Source organism: Halyomorpha halys, unplaced genomic scaffold (assembly GCF_000696795.3).
Source record: "Halyomorpha halys isolate HHAL.00 unplaced genomic scaffold, Hhal_1.1 Scaffold689.1, whole genome shotgun sequence".
NCBI classification, from domain to species: domain Eukaryota; kingdom Metazoa; phylum Arthropoda; class Insecta; order Hemiptera; family Pentatomidae; genus Halyomorpha; species Halyomorpha halys.
Window position 1 is genome coordinate 695,620 of NW_027113663.1, and position 17,256 is coordinate 712,875.

General features: G+C 28.9%; 1 protein-coding gene across 1 annotated transcript in view; it reads left to right on the forward strand.

Moving 5' to 3' along the window:
* The window catches only part of LOC106685394 (xanthine dehydrogenase/oxidase), a 39,947-nt gene extending 24,613 nt beyond the window's left edge, over window positions 1-15,334 (forward strand). Inside the window, exons 18-27 of the mRNA XM_014428027.3 lie at window positions 943-1,138; window positions 2,930-3,123; window positions 4,480-4,638; window positions 5,843-5,971; window positions 6,766-6,899; window positions 8,216-8,312; window positions 9,190-9,351; window positions 11,590-11,686; window positions 13,408-13,518; window positions 14,953-15,334. Coding sequence (XP_014283513.1) covers window positions 943-1,138; window positions 2,930-3,123; window positions 4,480-4,638; window positions 5,843-5,971; window positions 6,766-6,899; window positions 8,216-8,312; window positions 9,190-9,351; window positions 11,590-11,686; window positions 13,408-13,518; window positions 14,953-15,023 — 1,350 coding nt within the window. The 3' untranslated portion in view covers window positions 15,024-15,334. The remainder of the gene's footprint in view (window positions 1-942; window positions 1,139-2,929; window positions 3,124-4,479; window positions 4,639-5,842; window positions 5,972-6,765; window positions 6,900-8,215; window positions 8,313-9,189; window positions 9,352-11,589; window positions 11,687-13,407; window positions 13,519-14,952) is intronic.
* Window positions 15,335-17,256: the final 1,922 nt, after the last annotated feature.

The window sequence follows — 17,256 nt, forward strand, 5'->3', positions numbered from 1 at the left end:
TAAAATTTCTGTTGTCTTAACTTGCAGTATTTAATTATTCAGAATAGAAAAAAATAGGCAAAAAATGTATTTTTCAAACTTGTCGAAAAAATAATGTTAGATTATTTTCTATTTTCCAAGAAAAATTATCAATCTCTGTCTCTTCCCCCACGATTCCCTAAACGAACTCTGGCAGTAGTTCAAAAAGTGGAGACTAGAAAAAAAGATGTTCCAGAGAGGTTGTTCAGCATCTTTTGAATCTGCTGTCCTGAATCTATGTAGAAAAGTATGATTACTTATTTGGAAAAGAAGCTTTAGGAACAAAGTGAAAATTTTAATTTGTAAAAAGAATTACTTTCACATTTGAAAAAAAAAACATATAATTTTAAATGAGGTGTAGATAGTTGATCGTAGATTAATGATTGGAGAAGTTTGTCGGGGGGTACGATCAGCAAAGAACAACATAAATAAACAAAACAATATTTATTTATTTTATGCCTATATAGGTATAAAATAAATATACCTATAATATGCCCCGACATACTTCTCCAAACATATAATTTAAGATAGTACACCATAAAAAGTATCAGATTTAATAGCCACCAATAAGTGAAAATATAATGGCTTCCATAAATTTTTAGAGAATATTCAACCTGATAACAAACACAACTCCAATGAAAAGGGTGTATCTCGTAGCATTAGGTGCAATCAAACCAGATTAAAGAACTCTATAGGAAAAACTGTCTTATAATATTTTATTGTTTTACTGGTCAAGGTAGAAAGAACATTTAATCATTGAATTATGAAGAAGAGGTACTCACCAATTACATTATCTACAAACATTATTGATTTATATGGAAAATAAAACCTGACCCACTAATTATTTTTTTCTTCATTTCATTTTTTTTTTGTACATGAATAATCAATCATACTTATTTAATTAATGTTTTGCTCATAATGTAGGTTGGAGTCAATGAAAAAGGCAAGATTCTTGCTCTCAAAGTGAATTTCTATGAGAATTTTGGATGTTCTTTTAATGAAAATGATGTACCTCTTACAATAGATGGAATTGAAAGTTGTTACGACAAATCAACTTGGACAGTGAATGGTTTTTTAGTCAAGACAGATGTAGCAGGGACATGTTATGCTAGAGCACCAGGTATTAAACTCAAAATATTAAACTTCTTGTCTAAGTTATTTTTAGAACAATTCAGGATACAAGTATTTATTATTATTATTTTTAATTCTGTTCTGAGCAGTGATTTAAGGAATTTATATTCCTTGATTATATATCTATACTATCTTTCAAAAGTAATCATCCATAAAATTTAATAATATAATTATTAATCCTGCAAAACAATTTTTAATTTGTTTTGTTAATACATCTTCTTACAAATGTTTTCAATAATATATCCAACAATAAGATATCTGTTATTTTAGAATTAATTATGTAAGTTTAATATTACTGTAAATATTTTATTCATTATTAAGGAAAACTATGTATTAAACCTCCTGTAGATTTTCAAGTAACTTTACTTCCACATACTTGGTGAACAATTGGAGCAATTTCATCACTAATAAAAAATTATAATAATTAGTAATAAAAATAATTTGAACCATATTAATTTCAATCAATGGCAATAATAATGCATCTACCCTAACCATTGCAAATCTAGGCTTGAAAGTTTTAGTAAAATGCTAATGCTTTATTTGTATCCCCAGCAATGTTTTGTAAACTACTTCTTGACTAGAAATCAGCCTCTTACTATCTAAGAAGGAGAAGCTTATCTTAATGAATCTTTTTTAAATTTAATTATTGCTCAACCCATATTTATTACTTTATTCAAGTTCCTTATTCTTTATTAAGATATTCTCAATCCACCTCTAGTACTTCGACTGTACACCTGAATGATTTGACTTTCACTTAAAACTTAATGTTTCTTTTCTGTGACTTAAACTCAGCTTACACTTTAAACACTATGTATATGCCTCTATCATTCTAAGCCAATGTAACATAGGAATGGAATACTCCAGGACCACAATGGCCTGTGTGAGTATCTTTTGGGGAAACACACTGTAGTGTGAATTTTTTTATGTAAATGGAATCAGGTCAGAGTAAGTCTATAAATGGGAATTTATCTCAAATTTGTTTTGTAAATACATGAGCATTATTCTATAGGTATGTCCTAGAGTATCAAAAATTGTTACTTTATCAAATACAGTGTAATCTTGGTAATCCAAACTCTAGTACTCCAAACACTCCAGTAATCCGAACTGTTGTAAAAAAAGTTACTTTTTTTGAGAAAAATTAGCAGGCAATATTTTTTTTTTCAAATAAAAGTTCACATGTGTAAAGTAAATTTTTAACTTCCGAATGTATAGGAAAGTTCCTAATAAATCACCATGAAAATCGAAAGTGTAAATTTTTAGTTTTGATATCGGGTAATCTAATTCCTATGGAAGTGTTGATAATGTACTTCATTGGAATTAGAAATACATAATATCTATTGTATAAAACTTTTGATTCTATAAAAATAATTTAATTAATAGTAGGAATATATTCCAACAAATTTTGTTGATGAACTTATTTTTTTTTATTATCATTTTAAATAAATCCATACAAAGAGTATTTTTTATTTTTATTGAATTATGTGTATATATGTGAAAAAATTAAATAAATAAAAATAGTTATGTACATTCATTTTTTTTACACTATTTCTCCTAATATTTTCTGTAATGCGAACATCAGCCTGCAGCAATTAGTTTAGATTGCCTTTATTGCTAATAATAAAGGTAGAACAATAGTCATACTTAGTTCACCCATTTGATATGTACTAATATCTCAATGAAGAATGATTAAATTTGTTTACTAAAGAATAGGGTGATCTTAATTTGTAAGGATTTTTATAAAAAGTGGGTGATAGCAAGTTGATGAAGTTCACTTTTATAGGAACTGTTCAAGGTATAGCTACAATTGAACACATTATGGACCACATTGCTACTGTATGTGATCTAGATCCCCTCAGTGTTCGAAGGGCTAATTTTTCTGAGGAGTATTCTGCATCTGCCGAAAAGATTTTAAAAGATGCGCTTTCAAGTTCAAATTATGAAAAATCGCTTGCAGCTGTCAATCAGTTTAATAAGGTAGATATCCTAATTAATCAACAATTACTGAAGTAATATAAAAATAATATCATACCAACTCCTTATGATCCTCCTAATTGTGGGTGGTAACTATCTAAATAATTTTAGAAACAGAAGAAAGGTCATGGTCCTGTCATTAAGAACAAGTATACTGAAATTATTTTTTTTTTTAAGTTCTGAGCAGTTAATTTTAAAATTTAACAATTTCTTTGGGAACAGCAGATCTCCACGAGTTTCAAGTGTTTCTAAATTTAATTATTTCAACAAAATTAGATAATCAATTGTAAATATGATTTAATTACTTGTTAAATCAAATCTTAAAAATCTGTGCTGGACATTTTGTAACAAAGAAATTTGATATAATATAATGGGGAAAGCATATTGTAAATAAAAATGTTTGATATAATGTAAATTTCAGTATAACTGCACACCCTACATAAAAACGTTTTTCAGTACAGTAACTTCCTTTTGCTAATTAGTTTAGAACATTATCCTGGATGGACATTTTATCCAGTCCTTTGGAAAAAATGAACATAATTGGAAATAAAAATAAAGAACGTTATTATTATATGATAGTTATTTCATAATGGAACATATGAGAAATACTGCATTAAGTCAAGTAAATACTTCAAGAAATAAGGAATATTTGTCTTCAATGGACGGGTCTCTTATATCCCAAATTCCGTTATATTATTAAATCCAAATCTTAAAATAAAAGAGAAAGAATAGACTGAAGATAATTGAGAATTTGAATGATGCCAGTACTAAAACATTTTATGTTGTAATATTTTATTATCTATTGAGTTTTTTTTTATGTTATGTTCTTTAAATGTTTACTGTAAATTGAAAGTAGTATGGCAATTTCAAAAACAATATACTCTTCAGAAAATTAACACTAGAAAAAAAATGGTTATTTTACTTTTTCCTTTTTTTTTTTTTTTTTCCTTTTGGTTTTTAATTAAGAAGAAAAATATAGATAAAACGTTATTTTTTTTTTTTATTTTGTCCAAATGATAAGTATTTTTTGGTTTTGTCTAGACCTGACAAAACTGGATGACATTGTCCATTTTGTCCATAGTAGACAAAATCATATCCACCCAGATTTTGTCTGAAAAAGGGATTTGTCCAACTAAAATAATAATAACATACTTTTAAAATAAATTCTTTTCAAAATTCAATAACATGCTTTATCAAAGCATGTGCTAAAAGTTATGACTAATTCTATAATTTAGGATCACTATATATCTATAAATTTATATTTTTCATTATTTTAAATTATATTTATTTGTTATAAATCATTAATGTAAGATTTAATATTTTTAAATATATTTATGTCATTTATATTCATTTTCAAAGGATAATCGATGGAAAAAAAGAGGAATATCTGTTTTGCCGTTAAGGTTTGGAATTAATTTTTATCCAAATTACTATGCGATAATATCAATTTTCAGTGATGATGGAACAGTAGCAATAACTTCTGGTGGTATTGAAATGGGACAAGGACTCAACACTAAGGTAAATTATAAATATTAAATATTTTTTTATTATGTAGGAAAGGATGGCACAAGACAATTCAAAGGAGGGATTACAGATTTCATCAGGATTACAGATATCAATGAAATATTATTCAATTCTAGAGGAGCAATACTGAAAATACTAAAACTGTAATAAATCAATTAAAGAAACAAGTTTTTTTTATTTTTTAATAAATATAAATTATTGTATTTATTCAAGATAAACATAACCTTAAAAAACCACGGTACTTATACACAGCCCGAGGACCATTTTTAGAGGTTGTGTAGTATATCTAATATAATATAGGCAGGGTAAAGCTAAATCTGGGGTCCTGACACAGGTTCTTTTTTACCCAATTTATTTTTCTTTTTTGTTTTTTTCTTTGAGTAGTATTCCTCATAATGTTTCTAATTTAATCCTTTCCAGCTTCTCCACTCAGTCTCCACTAACCCTCAATACTAGTGATGCGGCTGGGAAAGAAGCACTGAGATCTCTTGGAGCCCTGCCTTACCTTCAACATGGGTAAGGCTTGGCTCAGAGTTCTCCTACAGAATGTAAATATTGTATATAGGTTCAAATGTGTTTTTATTTTACTGTTAATTAAATTCAATTTTTTTTTACCATGTACAGAAATTATTTTATTTTTATTATGCGATCATTTTTATTTTATTATGTTTTAAATAGATTCATATTTTTATTTATACCAATCAAAATAGTATTATATTTTATTTATATGTATCTTTATTATTATTATTTTAAATTAATTTTTTTTCTTTTCTTTTTTCTATTTTTTTTCTTCTATTTCTGTACACACACACACATATATATATAATTATTTATTGTATGAATGTTATATTTGAAATGTAATACTTAATGCCCTTAATTTGTGGTAGATTGTATTAACTCTCTTCAATAAATAAAAAATAATTTAATCCTTTGGTCAAGAGTGATCAGAAATAAAAATATGAGTGAATAATTGTTTACTGTTTCATCTGGGCTAATTGATTTTTAATTCAAAATCTTGATATTTTATGTTAGTTTTATCATGCTTATTAAACAAATGGTCTTATTTCATTCGAATAAACAATCTATCATTTAAGTTGTGAATTACACCACTACTTAATAATTACTTCATAAATGATTTATACACTAAAAATTGTAATGCAAGTCTTATTTTTCTTTAAAGAGTTACTTTCTTTTTTAGGTTGTGCAGGTAGTTGCTTATGCTTTAGGAATCAATATGAATAAGATACAAACCAAAGTATGTTATAATAATGTTGCTCCAAATCAATTTATATCAGCTGCGAGTATTGCTTCTGACTCAACTGCGGCCGTAAGTAACCTTAACATGCACTGCTCAATATAATTCTTTAACAGTTTTAGCATGGAGCAACTGGCAGGGAACATTTAATAAAAATTAATAAATGAATGTACCATAACATATATGATACATTCATTCAGTAACCTGACTTTCTTCATAAAATGGTGTCAAGGCTGTCCGAAAAAATCCAAACTATACAAGAACTTCTGTAGGAATACTGTTTATGTATACTATTTTCAAAATTGGGGTTATTACCATTCAGTATGTGTGATATTGAAACATTAGACGATAATAAACATCCAACATCCTGGGACTTATAGTTGTAATCTAGCATTAAGAACTGAGTGGGAGATGGAAAACCCACAGCATTGATAAATTCCATGGAAGCTCAAACATAAAATAAAGTCTATTGGCACTTATAGCTTGGAAATATAGGTCATTAATGCCTGACAATTAGTAGACAGATAACTGTCAAGAGGATTTTTTGAGTGGGGAAGAAAGCAGGTTTAATCTAAACATAAAATTTTAAAAAGAAAATTTGTAAATAAGATAAGGTTTTTATTTCTTTGAACATATCTTTTTCTGTAAAAAGGGCCAAAGTTATAAAAAGGCCAAAACATCATTAAAATATATATATGTATGAAATAAAATTGTTTGAAAATGAAATTAATAAAACAAATTGTTGTTCGTATATAGTTTTATTTTTTACAATTGTGGGTTTGATGAGGTGGTAGCAATATCTTTCCTCACAGTTTGATTGATAATTAACAATTTTATTTATTTATTAACTTAAAGCATTATTTTAGGCAGCTTTAAAGTGTTGCGAAGAGCTCAATAAGCGTTTGAAACCGATTAAAGACACATTAGGAAGTAATCCTCCATGGGAGCTTGTCGTGAGGACTGCCTCTGCTGCAGGTGTTGATTTGATGGCTACTTACATGTAAGTTTCATCTTCTCACTACCCCAATGATTGATTATTCCTTATAACTATCTGTTACTGGAGATAAGGATCAATATTATTATAATCTCTTATTCTCACTGTTTGTATTCCGTAATTTATATGAAAAAATTGAATTAAATGAAATGTTCTTTATTAAAAAATAAAGAAAAAATAAATTAAAAATACTTCTTAAAAAAATTAAATATTACTTTAGTTCATAATTATAATTAAAGAAATAAGAGAAGATCAATAATTTCTTTGACCTTTTCAATGAACTATGATCATCAGACAAACGTCCTACGTTGGAATATTTTTGTTTCCTTGTTAATACTTTAATTTCACACACATGTGTGCCTTGTAATATTCCTAAAAAGTATTATTTGAATCAGTAAAAAGTTACAATAGACTCGTTTGATCCAACAAAAGCTAACATCTTATAAGTAGTATCTCGGGATAGCCTTTATAAACCTAGAGGAATCAATATGTACAAAAGATTTGTAAAGACACATCACTCAAGAGACAAAAAATGGCACACATTCATAACTAACTACAGGAAACAGTGTAAAACCACTAAAACTACTAAGATACTCTTCTCTCCTCCCATCCTTCCTTCCTGCGAGGTGGCAGGGCAGATAGGGTCCCATTAACCCTGTTAACATCCCCTAACCTATCTAACCTTTGTATCCCCTCTTCTCTCTCCCTCCCTAACCCTGCCCTTTTAATTATTTTTTTTTAAATGTGATATCAGGTTATTTGTTTATTTTCATTTCATTTTTTGTTTTATCATCATGTGGAGCCCCCTCACCTACAGATATATCAATAAATGAACCAAATCGGGAATCAGTTCAGTAAAAAGCTAAGTATTCATTACTCCTTCTAATAAATAAAGTTTTTGAATAGAGTCTACCTTACTGTATTGTCATGCTGGATCACATGTTAAAAATTACATGAGAAGGAACTGGAAAAATCAACCATAAGAGCTTATTTTATCTTCTTTCTCCTCTAATAATCGCAATTTTGGATCATTTATTTTTGAGAAATACATTTTTGCAAGAAAACCAAACTTCTTTTTTACAGAAATTTGTTTGTTTGATAGATGTAACATGAATAAAAGTACTTCTTAAATCTGAAACATTGTCACTTTCAATACATGTCCTGTATATTTTTATTAAATATCTGTTTTGGTTTTAGAAGTTACCCTAATGGTAAAATAATTATAATTAATAAGATTTGGGTAGATACTTATTTTTCATAAATATTATTCTAAATGAGTTCTAATATAATCTCTAGAAGAATAATAATCTTTTATGATTTAGGTATTCTCCTTTAAAGGACCCAATCCCAGCTAGATATGAAGTGTTTGGAACAACTGTGTTAGATATAGAACTTGACGTCTTGACTGGCCAACATCAAGTAACTCTTTTTTTAACTTAATTTATTTTTTTTTTTAATATGTTGTAATTAATTAAATAACATATAATTTATTTTAACTAGTAGTTGTAAAGAAAAAATCCTCATTCCTCTTCTGGTAAAAATCTTCGTTCCCTTCTAATAACTGTTCCTGGCATTCATCATAAAAAAGTTATTAATTAAATATAGTTTTTTTTATAGTTTTCAAATTTTATTGAACCAATAGTGAAACTTCCTTTATTACTCTTTGTTAATTTTTCATATAAACTTGCATTAATATTATTGATTGAGAATTGCCTGAACTCAAATAAATAAAAAAATTAAAATAAGTTTATGTCAGGAAGATAGTGAGATAGCTTTACAATGATGGTATGTATAAGGAATGCCCCATCCATAGTGATTTTGTATGGGTATTAATAAATGAAAGAAAGAAGCATTACAATATTTCAAGGTCAACAATTTGCCGTTTGAGAATAAAGTTTACTGAATGAGCTGTTTTTTTAATATAGGAAATTAAATTCTTGGACGGATAAGCAAAATTGTAAATGAAATTTGATAAAGTTAATATAAGACCATGTTTGAACTGATCTTTAACTTTGAGCCAAATGAGCAAGCCATTTTCGAAATATAGGTGTGCCAAGAAAAATACATTTGTGCAGGTGTAAGCAACTAAGGGATTTAAACAGACACAAAAATTTAATGTAATTTACTTTGTTATCTCATATATTGGCTATAATTTCATTTTCCAATGTTAAAACATTTAAATAGGTCTAAGATTGGAATGTTGAAGTATAAAACTAGTCAATCAAATTATTTAATAAAAAATAATGAATAAAAAATATTGTTTTATACTGTGTAATATATATTTTCTTGACTACAGATTACGAGGGCAACTATAGTTGAGGATGCTGGTGAAAGTATGAGCCCTGGCTTGGATATAGGCCAAGTTGAAGGAGCATTCACCATGGGGCAAGGCTTTTTTACATTTGAGGAAATAGAGTACAGAAAAGATAATGGTGTCCTGCTGACCGATAGAACTTGGGTAAATTTAATTTAGTAAATTTCCATCAATTAATACATTATTGATTTATTTTAGAGATTGTAATGTTAAGTCATCTTAACATCTTTGGGTATCAGTCATGATTTATTTTCAATTATTTATCATCTTTCAATATTTCCACTTATTTTCTGTCATATATGTTATGTGTTTCTGCTGTGTATACCTGTCCTTAATTGGGATGCCAGGATAATCACTGAAGGCAATTATCCAAATATATATTTATATCGATTAAATTTATTAGGGTCCTACAAAACTATTGTTATTGAATTTCTTTTCCAAAGGGCTTTTATGTTTACCAATTATATAACTTTATATTTATAAAATATTGTTACCATTGAATATACATAATATAATAAGAGGTGGTATTAGGTAATATAATACTATATATACTACATAAAGGAACTAAGTATTTATTTACATTTAGTTCATGATTTATAAAATGACTGCAATGATATCATTAAATGAAATTATAAAATGATTGAATGGTCCAGATAAATATGGTTTGTCATAAAATATGAATTACATTGTAACTTATTTTTTAATAAATATCTGGAAATAGCTGAATGCCGTGGGTATTGTTGACGTCTTAGCCATGGAGTTCCATTTTTGAAGAGCCCATCTTTCCTATCTCCATCTTCTTAGAGGACTTCCTCTTGTTTGAAGTCCATCCTCTTTCTGCTGCCAGTTCCGAGCCCTAAGTCCGTCTGTCTAGCTTGGTCTACCTCCTCCTGGCTTGGTCTCCCTTCTTCTTTGTTTACATCTCAGTCCTCCTCCAGACAAGTCCCCCACTCCTAAGTTGTACGTAGGGGTGTTACCTTTTTGAAAGCTATTTCCTCCTTGGCTATCATTAGCACAAAGGACTACAAGTGTTTGGAATAAACTATAATTGAGCTGTCTGCCAACAAAGCAAGCAGTTGATACCTGTTTTTAGTGGATTTTGTCCCCTTAACATCTTGTACCCATTATACCGCTGTGAAAAGTCTCTTTGCGTTGACAGATGCTGATCCCTTTCTGACCCTTGTCACACCGGGATCAGGTATCACAGCACACTCCTAAGTTGTACGTAGGGGTGTTACCTTTTTGAAAGCTATTTCCTCCTTGGCTATCATTAGCACAAAGGACTACAAGTGTTTGGAATAAACTATAATTGAGCTGTCTGCCAACAAAGCAAGCAGTTGATACCTGTTTTTAGTGGATTTTGTCCCCTTAACATCTTGTACCCATTCAGACTGTGAAAAGTCTCTTTGCGTTAACAGATGCTGATCACTTTCTGACCCTTGTCACACCGGGATCAGGTATCACAGCAGATGTTGCCAAGTGACAAAGAATTTTATAATATCGATAGGTTTATAGGTTCGATAGGATTTATTGCTAGAGCATGATTTCCCAAAATCATTTTTGGAACAACCCTTTTCTTCAACATGAACTTCTTTGAACATCATAACAAATTATCAAATTTAAGGTCCATCAGAGGATTTCTACCCTTCATGTTGGAATTTCTGTTAGTTAAAAAGGTATTTGATTGGTTGAAAATATAGTATGCTTTTAATTATATACAGCTGTTGCTTTAGTGTAGGTGTTCCCAACTAGTAGAAATCTGACTACTATACCAAAAATTGAACCATGTGTGGACCTCCACAACTCCCGTCTTCGGAAAAGGCGAGAACCTTAGGAAAATGTTTGTAAACTAGGTTGCTTAAAATCACATTTTGAGGCACTTTTATTGTGCATTTACCAGTTTAAACCATACAACAAATACTCGAAGCTGTTGTGATAAGCTGATTATGTAGGAGTCTGCAGCAAGCAGCCATCATTGGTAGGGTGCAGCCCATTTTATTAAGTAGAATGATCAAAGGGCAGGACTGCTTCCAAGTTTTGCCAAGGATAGCATGAACTTATCCCTGTCAACTACAGTAACAGAAGAATTGATGCAAGATTTGGCCACTTTTTTCTTTTCTCCAAACATGGCAAGGTTGTTCCGATCTTCCTTCACTGAATTGTGAAGAGCTTGATATTCTAATAATTTCAAATGGACTTAGGATAAATAATAAATAATATAACTATCTTACCTAGTTATTTATAATTTACTAGTCAAAATTTAGAATTTTTCTAGCAAATTCATAAAAATTGTGGGAGTCTTTTAAAAGAGTTAACACATAAGCTGTCACAAAAATAATTTTTTTTTGAAAAATGGAAAATAATTCTCCTTTAATATTGCAGAATTATTATGTTCCTGGAGCAAAGGATATTCCAATATTTTCCCACGTTATCTTACAGAAAAACTCATCTAACCCCAAAGGCGTCCTGCGTTCAAAAAGTAAGTTTTCAAATTAATTTATTGTTCTTTATGTTTTTTATTATTGTTAGTCAGAGGCAGATAAAGTCAGTATAGTGCCTATAGTAATACATCTTACCTGGAGAGCTTAGATTTTGTATGATAAAAAAATAAATAAAATATAATTTTTACAAATAAACTTTCCTTGGTTCTGCAAATTTAGATATAAAAAATTTAAATGACTATACTTAGACAACCTTGTGCTTCATGTGCCTTAAATCACTTATAAAGTGATTTAAAATTTATGAATTTTAAAATATGAACGCTGAAATTGGAACAAAAATAAATAAAAATGTATGAAAATAAATTTGAAGTTGCAATTTTAAATGCAAAAAATATAAAATGACTAGAATCTAAAATAAAACAAAACAAAAAAAAAATAGGAATTCCAAAGATGTTGATATATAACTTAAACAAAACATAAAAATTCCTTTACTTTCAGATAGTAATAAACCACAAATATTTGGCGCACTCAATACCATTAATTAAATTATACATTTATTTATACCCAAATTTATATAAATATTATTTTCCATAATAATGTATAAAATAATCCAACAGGTATAGTGTTTTATAGTTTTAACTATCACTTCTTTGAGGTAGTGATCCACTTACTTGATACAGTAATGAAGAATTATCCTTTAAACTTCGAAAAACTACAATTACCATTTGTATTTAATAACATAAAAAAAAAACTGGTGCAGTGCGTGTATCACACAACTTTCAGTTGCCTCCCAACTTTGAGATGAAACTAATACTTGTACTCTTCAAAACAGCCATTTCTTTATTATTCAGAATGGTGAGATATTTCTTATATGTTAATGAATGTAAAATCTTACTATTACCATAAGAACCATGGAAATAAAAAAAATGTTTTCTCCTTTATTTAATTATGAAATTCTTTCATATTTTATATTTATACATTGTTTATTACTGCTAACTATTAGAAATGGTTAATTATTTGAAATAACTAATATTAAAGGTACTTTATTAGAAGATTTTTTGAAAATCTGGTATTTAAGCACTATCAATGGGGATAAAGTCTAGCTCATATAAAAGACCATCTAATTTTACATTGATATGGAGAGATTAATAAAATGGTTTGGGCCTTCTTTGAGAAAATGGTAATAATATGTAAAATTTATGGTATAAATTGGCAATTCTGGTCTGTCGATTTTATCAAAAATGTTTCTGTCACACAATCAATCAAGCTGAAATAATTAATTTCAGATTCAAACAAAATACTCGCATCAATTTGGAATAATAACTAAAATAATCTCTCTATTTTTCAGTAATTCTTTTATGAATGAATAATTACTAAAATTTAAAAATTGTGTCTTTCATACATGCAATGATGTTACAGTGATCTCATTTGAAATTTCTAACTGTTTATTTATTCCAATTTTCCACTTTTAAGAGAAAATTTTTTAAAAAATTTTGAAGTATAGTAGGCTTTACATAATTTCTTTCTTTTTTTATTATAACTGCATCTTTTCATGAATCTGAAGTATGTTTATTTTAAAAAATATTTAATATGATAATAGATGGGTAATCATATGATCCATCTTTTGGTACGAAGTAAACTTAGGGTTATTATTTCAAATATTCCAGCTAAACTTGTTATGAACCATTTTTTTTTTGTTATATAATGTCTCTCTTAGATACATGATAAAAGATTATAATTTGGAATTTTATTTTATTAGCCACAGGAGAACCTCCTTTGGCGATGGCGTTTTCTATTGTCATGGCCCTGCGCAATGCTGTAAGGTCAGCAAGGAAGGATGCTGGTATAAGCGATGGATGGTTTTCCTTTAGTAAGCAATAGATTTTATTTTTTTCTAAAAATGAATTAAACTTGTAAATTTAGTGTTGTAGTAGGCTGTTGTAAGCTTGTCTGGGTTGGATTTGTAGCCAATCAACACTAGAGTCTGTTTTTGGGAATAAATCAAAGGAAGGACAAACCCTAGTGATGCATCACACATTTGCTAATTATTATTTTGGAATTACCAACTTATATACAGTTATGCTCTCCATATTTTAAATAGAGCTGGCCACTTTTCATACAATAGTTTTATAAATTAAAGGATTAGTTCTGAAATAATGATTATTCGTTAAACAATTATTTGATGAAATAATCTCAATTAAATAACTACCTTTATTTATTTCATGAAGTAATTTTTCCATAAAATAATCATTCATAGAAATGAAGTAATATATTTCTGAAGTAAAATTTAAAATCTATGATTACTGGAGACAAACTACATCACCCGGAGATAATAATAACGGCATCAACTATCACAGCCACTGCCATGGTTTAAACTGTATGATAGTTGCTGATATTTCTCATTCCAAAATATTAACAATTTTGTTTTGCAAAAATATAAAAATAAAAAGTTGACTAAAATTTACATTACTCTCTTAACCATTTATTCAATGCTAAGTTGTCAATATTGAATCAATATTAAAACTACAAAGAATTATTTTATACAGTTAGTCATCCTGTCAAATGAAACGTTTAAATATAGGTTACTGGTATTGGAACTGGTAATAATAAGAGGAAACGTGTCTGACAAGTGGGCCTATCAGTCCTTATGGCCAATCCCAAGACAGACCAATGGGATGAATCTTTTAATGACTATTATTCCTCTATAGTGAAACTTCTTGAATTTAAAAGAGATAACCTATCTATGGAGGAAGCCTCATATTCTAGGATTCTATCAGAGCCTAGAAGCCTATATCTTACTGATGCATACCAAATACAGGTTAAGTGAATTAAAAAAAGTAATAATTGAATAACTATATTGACATGACAGCAGTTAGCAGACTGAACAAAAAAAAAAAAAAAATACGCTTGTAGCAACTTAGTCAAACCCATATTAGAACAGATCTTTTATTAATATGTTGTTCGTCATTCTCCATTACCTTCTGTGATTTTCTAAAATCTTTGGTTTTTTTTTCTTCGGCATGTGTTTTTAACCTGGAAAAAATATTTTTCTTACCTAAAGTTATCTCTTAAAAAAAGTAATACTATTTGGAAAGAAATTGTAGTACTCTTATTGAAAATAAATCTAATATCCTGGGTTAGAAAACAATCATTTATATTATTTATTAAAGATGTATCCTGTCAACTAATGTTTAAAAACATTTACTTTTATCTTTTTAGTATCTCTTGTGCATATTATTGTTGAGATCTGATTTTGTTAATGTTTATTTATTTTATATATATCATTGTATGTTATGTATTTCAGATCCACCATGTACATTTGAAAAAACTGCTCTTGCTTCAGGGACAACTCTTCCTCAATTAGTGATTCCATAGATTTGTCATATATTTATTTTCAGAAATTCTTAGTAAAGTTTTATGTGTTACCCATATTTAGTAACAATTACTTTTTTTAGGCTAGGAAGTTAAATTTATTTTACTTTAAGTACTAAAAAAAGAAACACAATAACAATAAAATCTTGTTCTATAGTAATACATGTGCCTTAGATAATTTATAACTATGGTTTAAAAAGGTTGATAATAAAATGGCTAATAAAGTAACATTTTAGTCAAGTTTAAATATTACTGGTTATGTCTGGCTGCTAATTCTAACACTAGTAATTGTAATAAAACTTATTCTAATAACAGATTTGTATTATTTTTTTTTAACCCTTCCTTCTTCACCTAAAGACCAATATTTTATTAAACAAAGATACAGATTCTTCACTGCTTACAGTCTTTTTGCTACAGCTACTTCCTAGACCTAGGCAGTGAAAGCTTATTTCGTTTCAGAGTCTTTGGCTGTGGAACAGGGCCTGCATTTTATAGAGCCCTTTAATTTTTGTGATGGTTAAATTAAAATGAATTGAGAATAAACTGAGAGGCACAAATACTTCAAGATAGATTAAACAGTTTATCACTGTTATCCATAAAAAGAGATTTATATAAAGAAATGGACTTTAAAGAAGCAATTCATGATTTTGCTAACAAAAAAATCAAGAGTTTTTAAAAATACTTTAAATATTTGTTAATTTTCAAATATTAATGATTTAATCTACTACATACTTTATTTATAACCCAATCTTGTTCAGAAAAGAAGTTCTCTTATCTGAATAGCCCCTTATTTTAAATTGCCCTGAGTCCCGTCACATGATTAAAGACGACCCTGCAAAGAAGCTTTTCCATCCTGCTTAGAGAAGGGTGGATATCTTGGGATAGCTGTCTTGCGTTATAGTTGATGATAAACAAGATGGCCTTTGGTGTCCAGATAGGAGGAGATTAATGGTACCAAAACTACAAGCCAGAGCTGAACCTTGATATTACTAAGTACTGTACTACAGATCCAGGATATTGTTTAGCCCTGTGGGACACAATCAAAAAATCATTTTGGAAAATGCCAACAATTTGCTAGTTGAAGTAACGGCTGATGGAAACATAGGTGGGTCCCCATTCTGCTAACACTAGCATATTACCAGCAGGAGGCAATAAGGGGTGAATTGGGGGTACGTTCCATAGGGTTAAATAGCGATAATGTCTTTGGTATTAAAATTTTAAAGAATATAGAGTCAAGTTAAATCAAAATTTGTTTTCTACCAGTTTCTAAAGGACATTTATCCAAGGGACTTATCTAATTATATTATAGTTTATTTTTGGATGTTATAATATTTATTATGTATCTCATAAAACTTTCATTCTAATTCTGAAACCTTTTGATATTGAGGATATAGGATATTTGGTCCGATTATTAAAGGAGTATCAATGCCAATAGTTGGTATGGAAATCTTCAGATCCAATATCGAGAAATATTGGAATGGAATGTAAATATTTTGCTGTAAGATAAGTAAAAGATTTTGCTAGCAAGGATCAATAGATAATAATTTTTTTTTTCACTTACAAAAAACTTTAATCTTTATACATCATTCATATTTATAAGATAGCCTACACTATGAGAGAATGATATAAGTACATGGCATTTATTATTGATTGAAGTGAGTTCTATTTTCCCACATTTCTTTAACAAAATTTTGGAAAGTGTAGCCCCAGGTCTGTTCCCTCCCCCTTGAATAGCTCGTACCATAAAAATATGGATACAATTTTTTCCTAATGTTTGTTGAAAAATAATTTTATCAAGTCAAGCCAAGCAAGTAATTCTGGACAATTGTTTTTACTATCACATTATCAATAGTGAATAATGAATAAGAAATTTTATTCATGACCTGATAGTGATATCTCAATGAGTTGTTATCCATAGTGCTTTGTAACCCACAATAAATTTTCTATTTTTTTTTTTTTATTTCCTGACATAACATCCTTGAGCATGTGGATGAGTGGCTTGGCTTGGCTGTTATGAGTTGGCCCAAGCTCTTTGTTGATTCGTCCAGAGTCCTTTTTTGGACACAGAACAAAGGAGGTTCTTAAAGGTGGATCCACATGTTGGCCGCTCGCCATGGCTCGGAGGCTCGTACAAATGCTCGGCGAGCCAAATGCGGACCATCCACATGTCAGTGTTATTCAGAGAGGCAAACATGGAGGACGTTGAAGTGTTTTCAGTCATTGCACTTGGATTGTA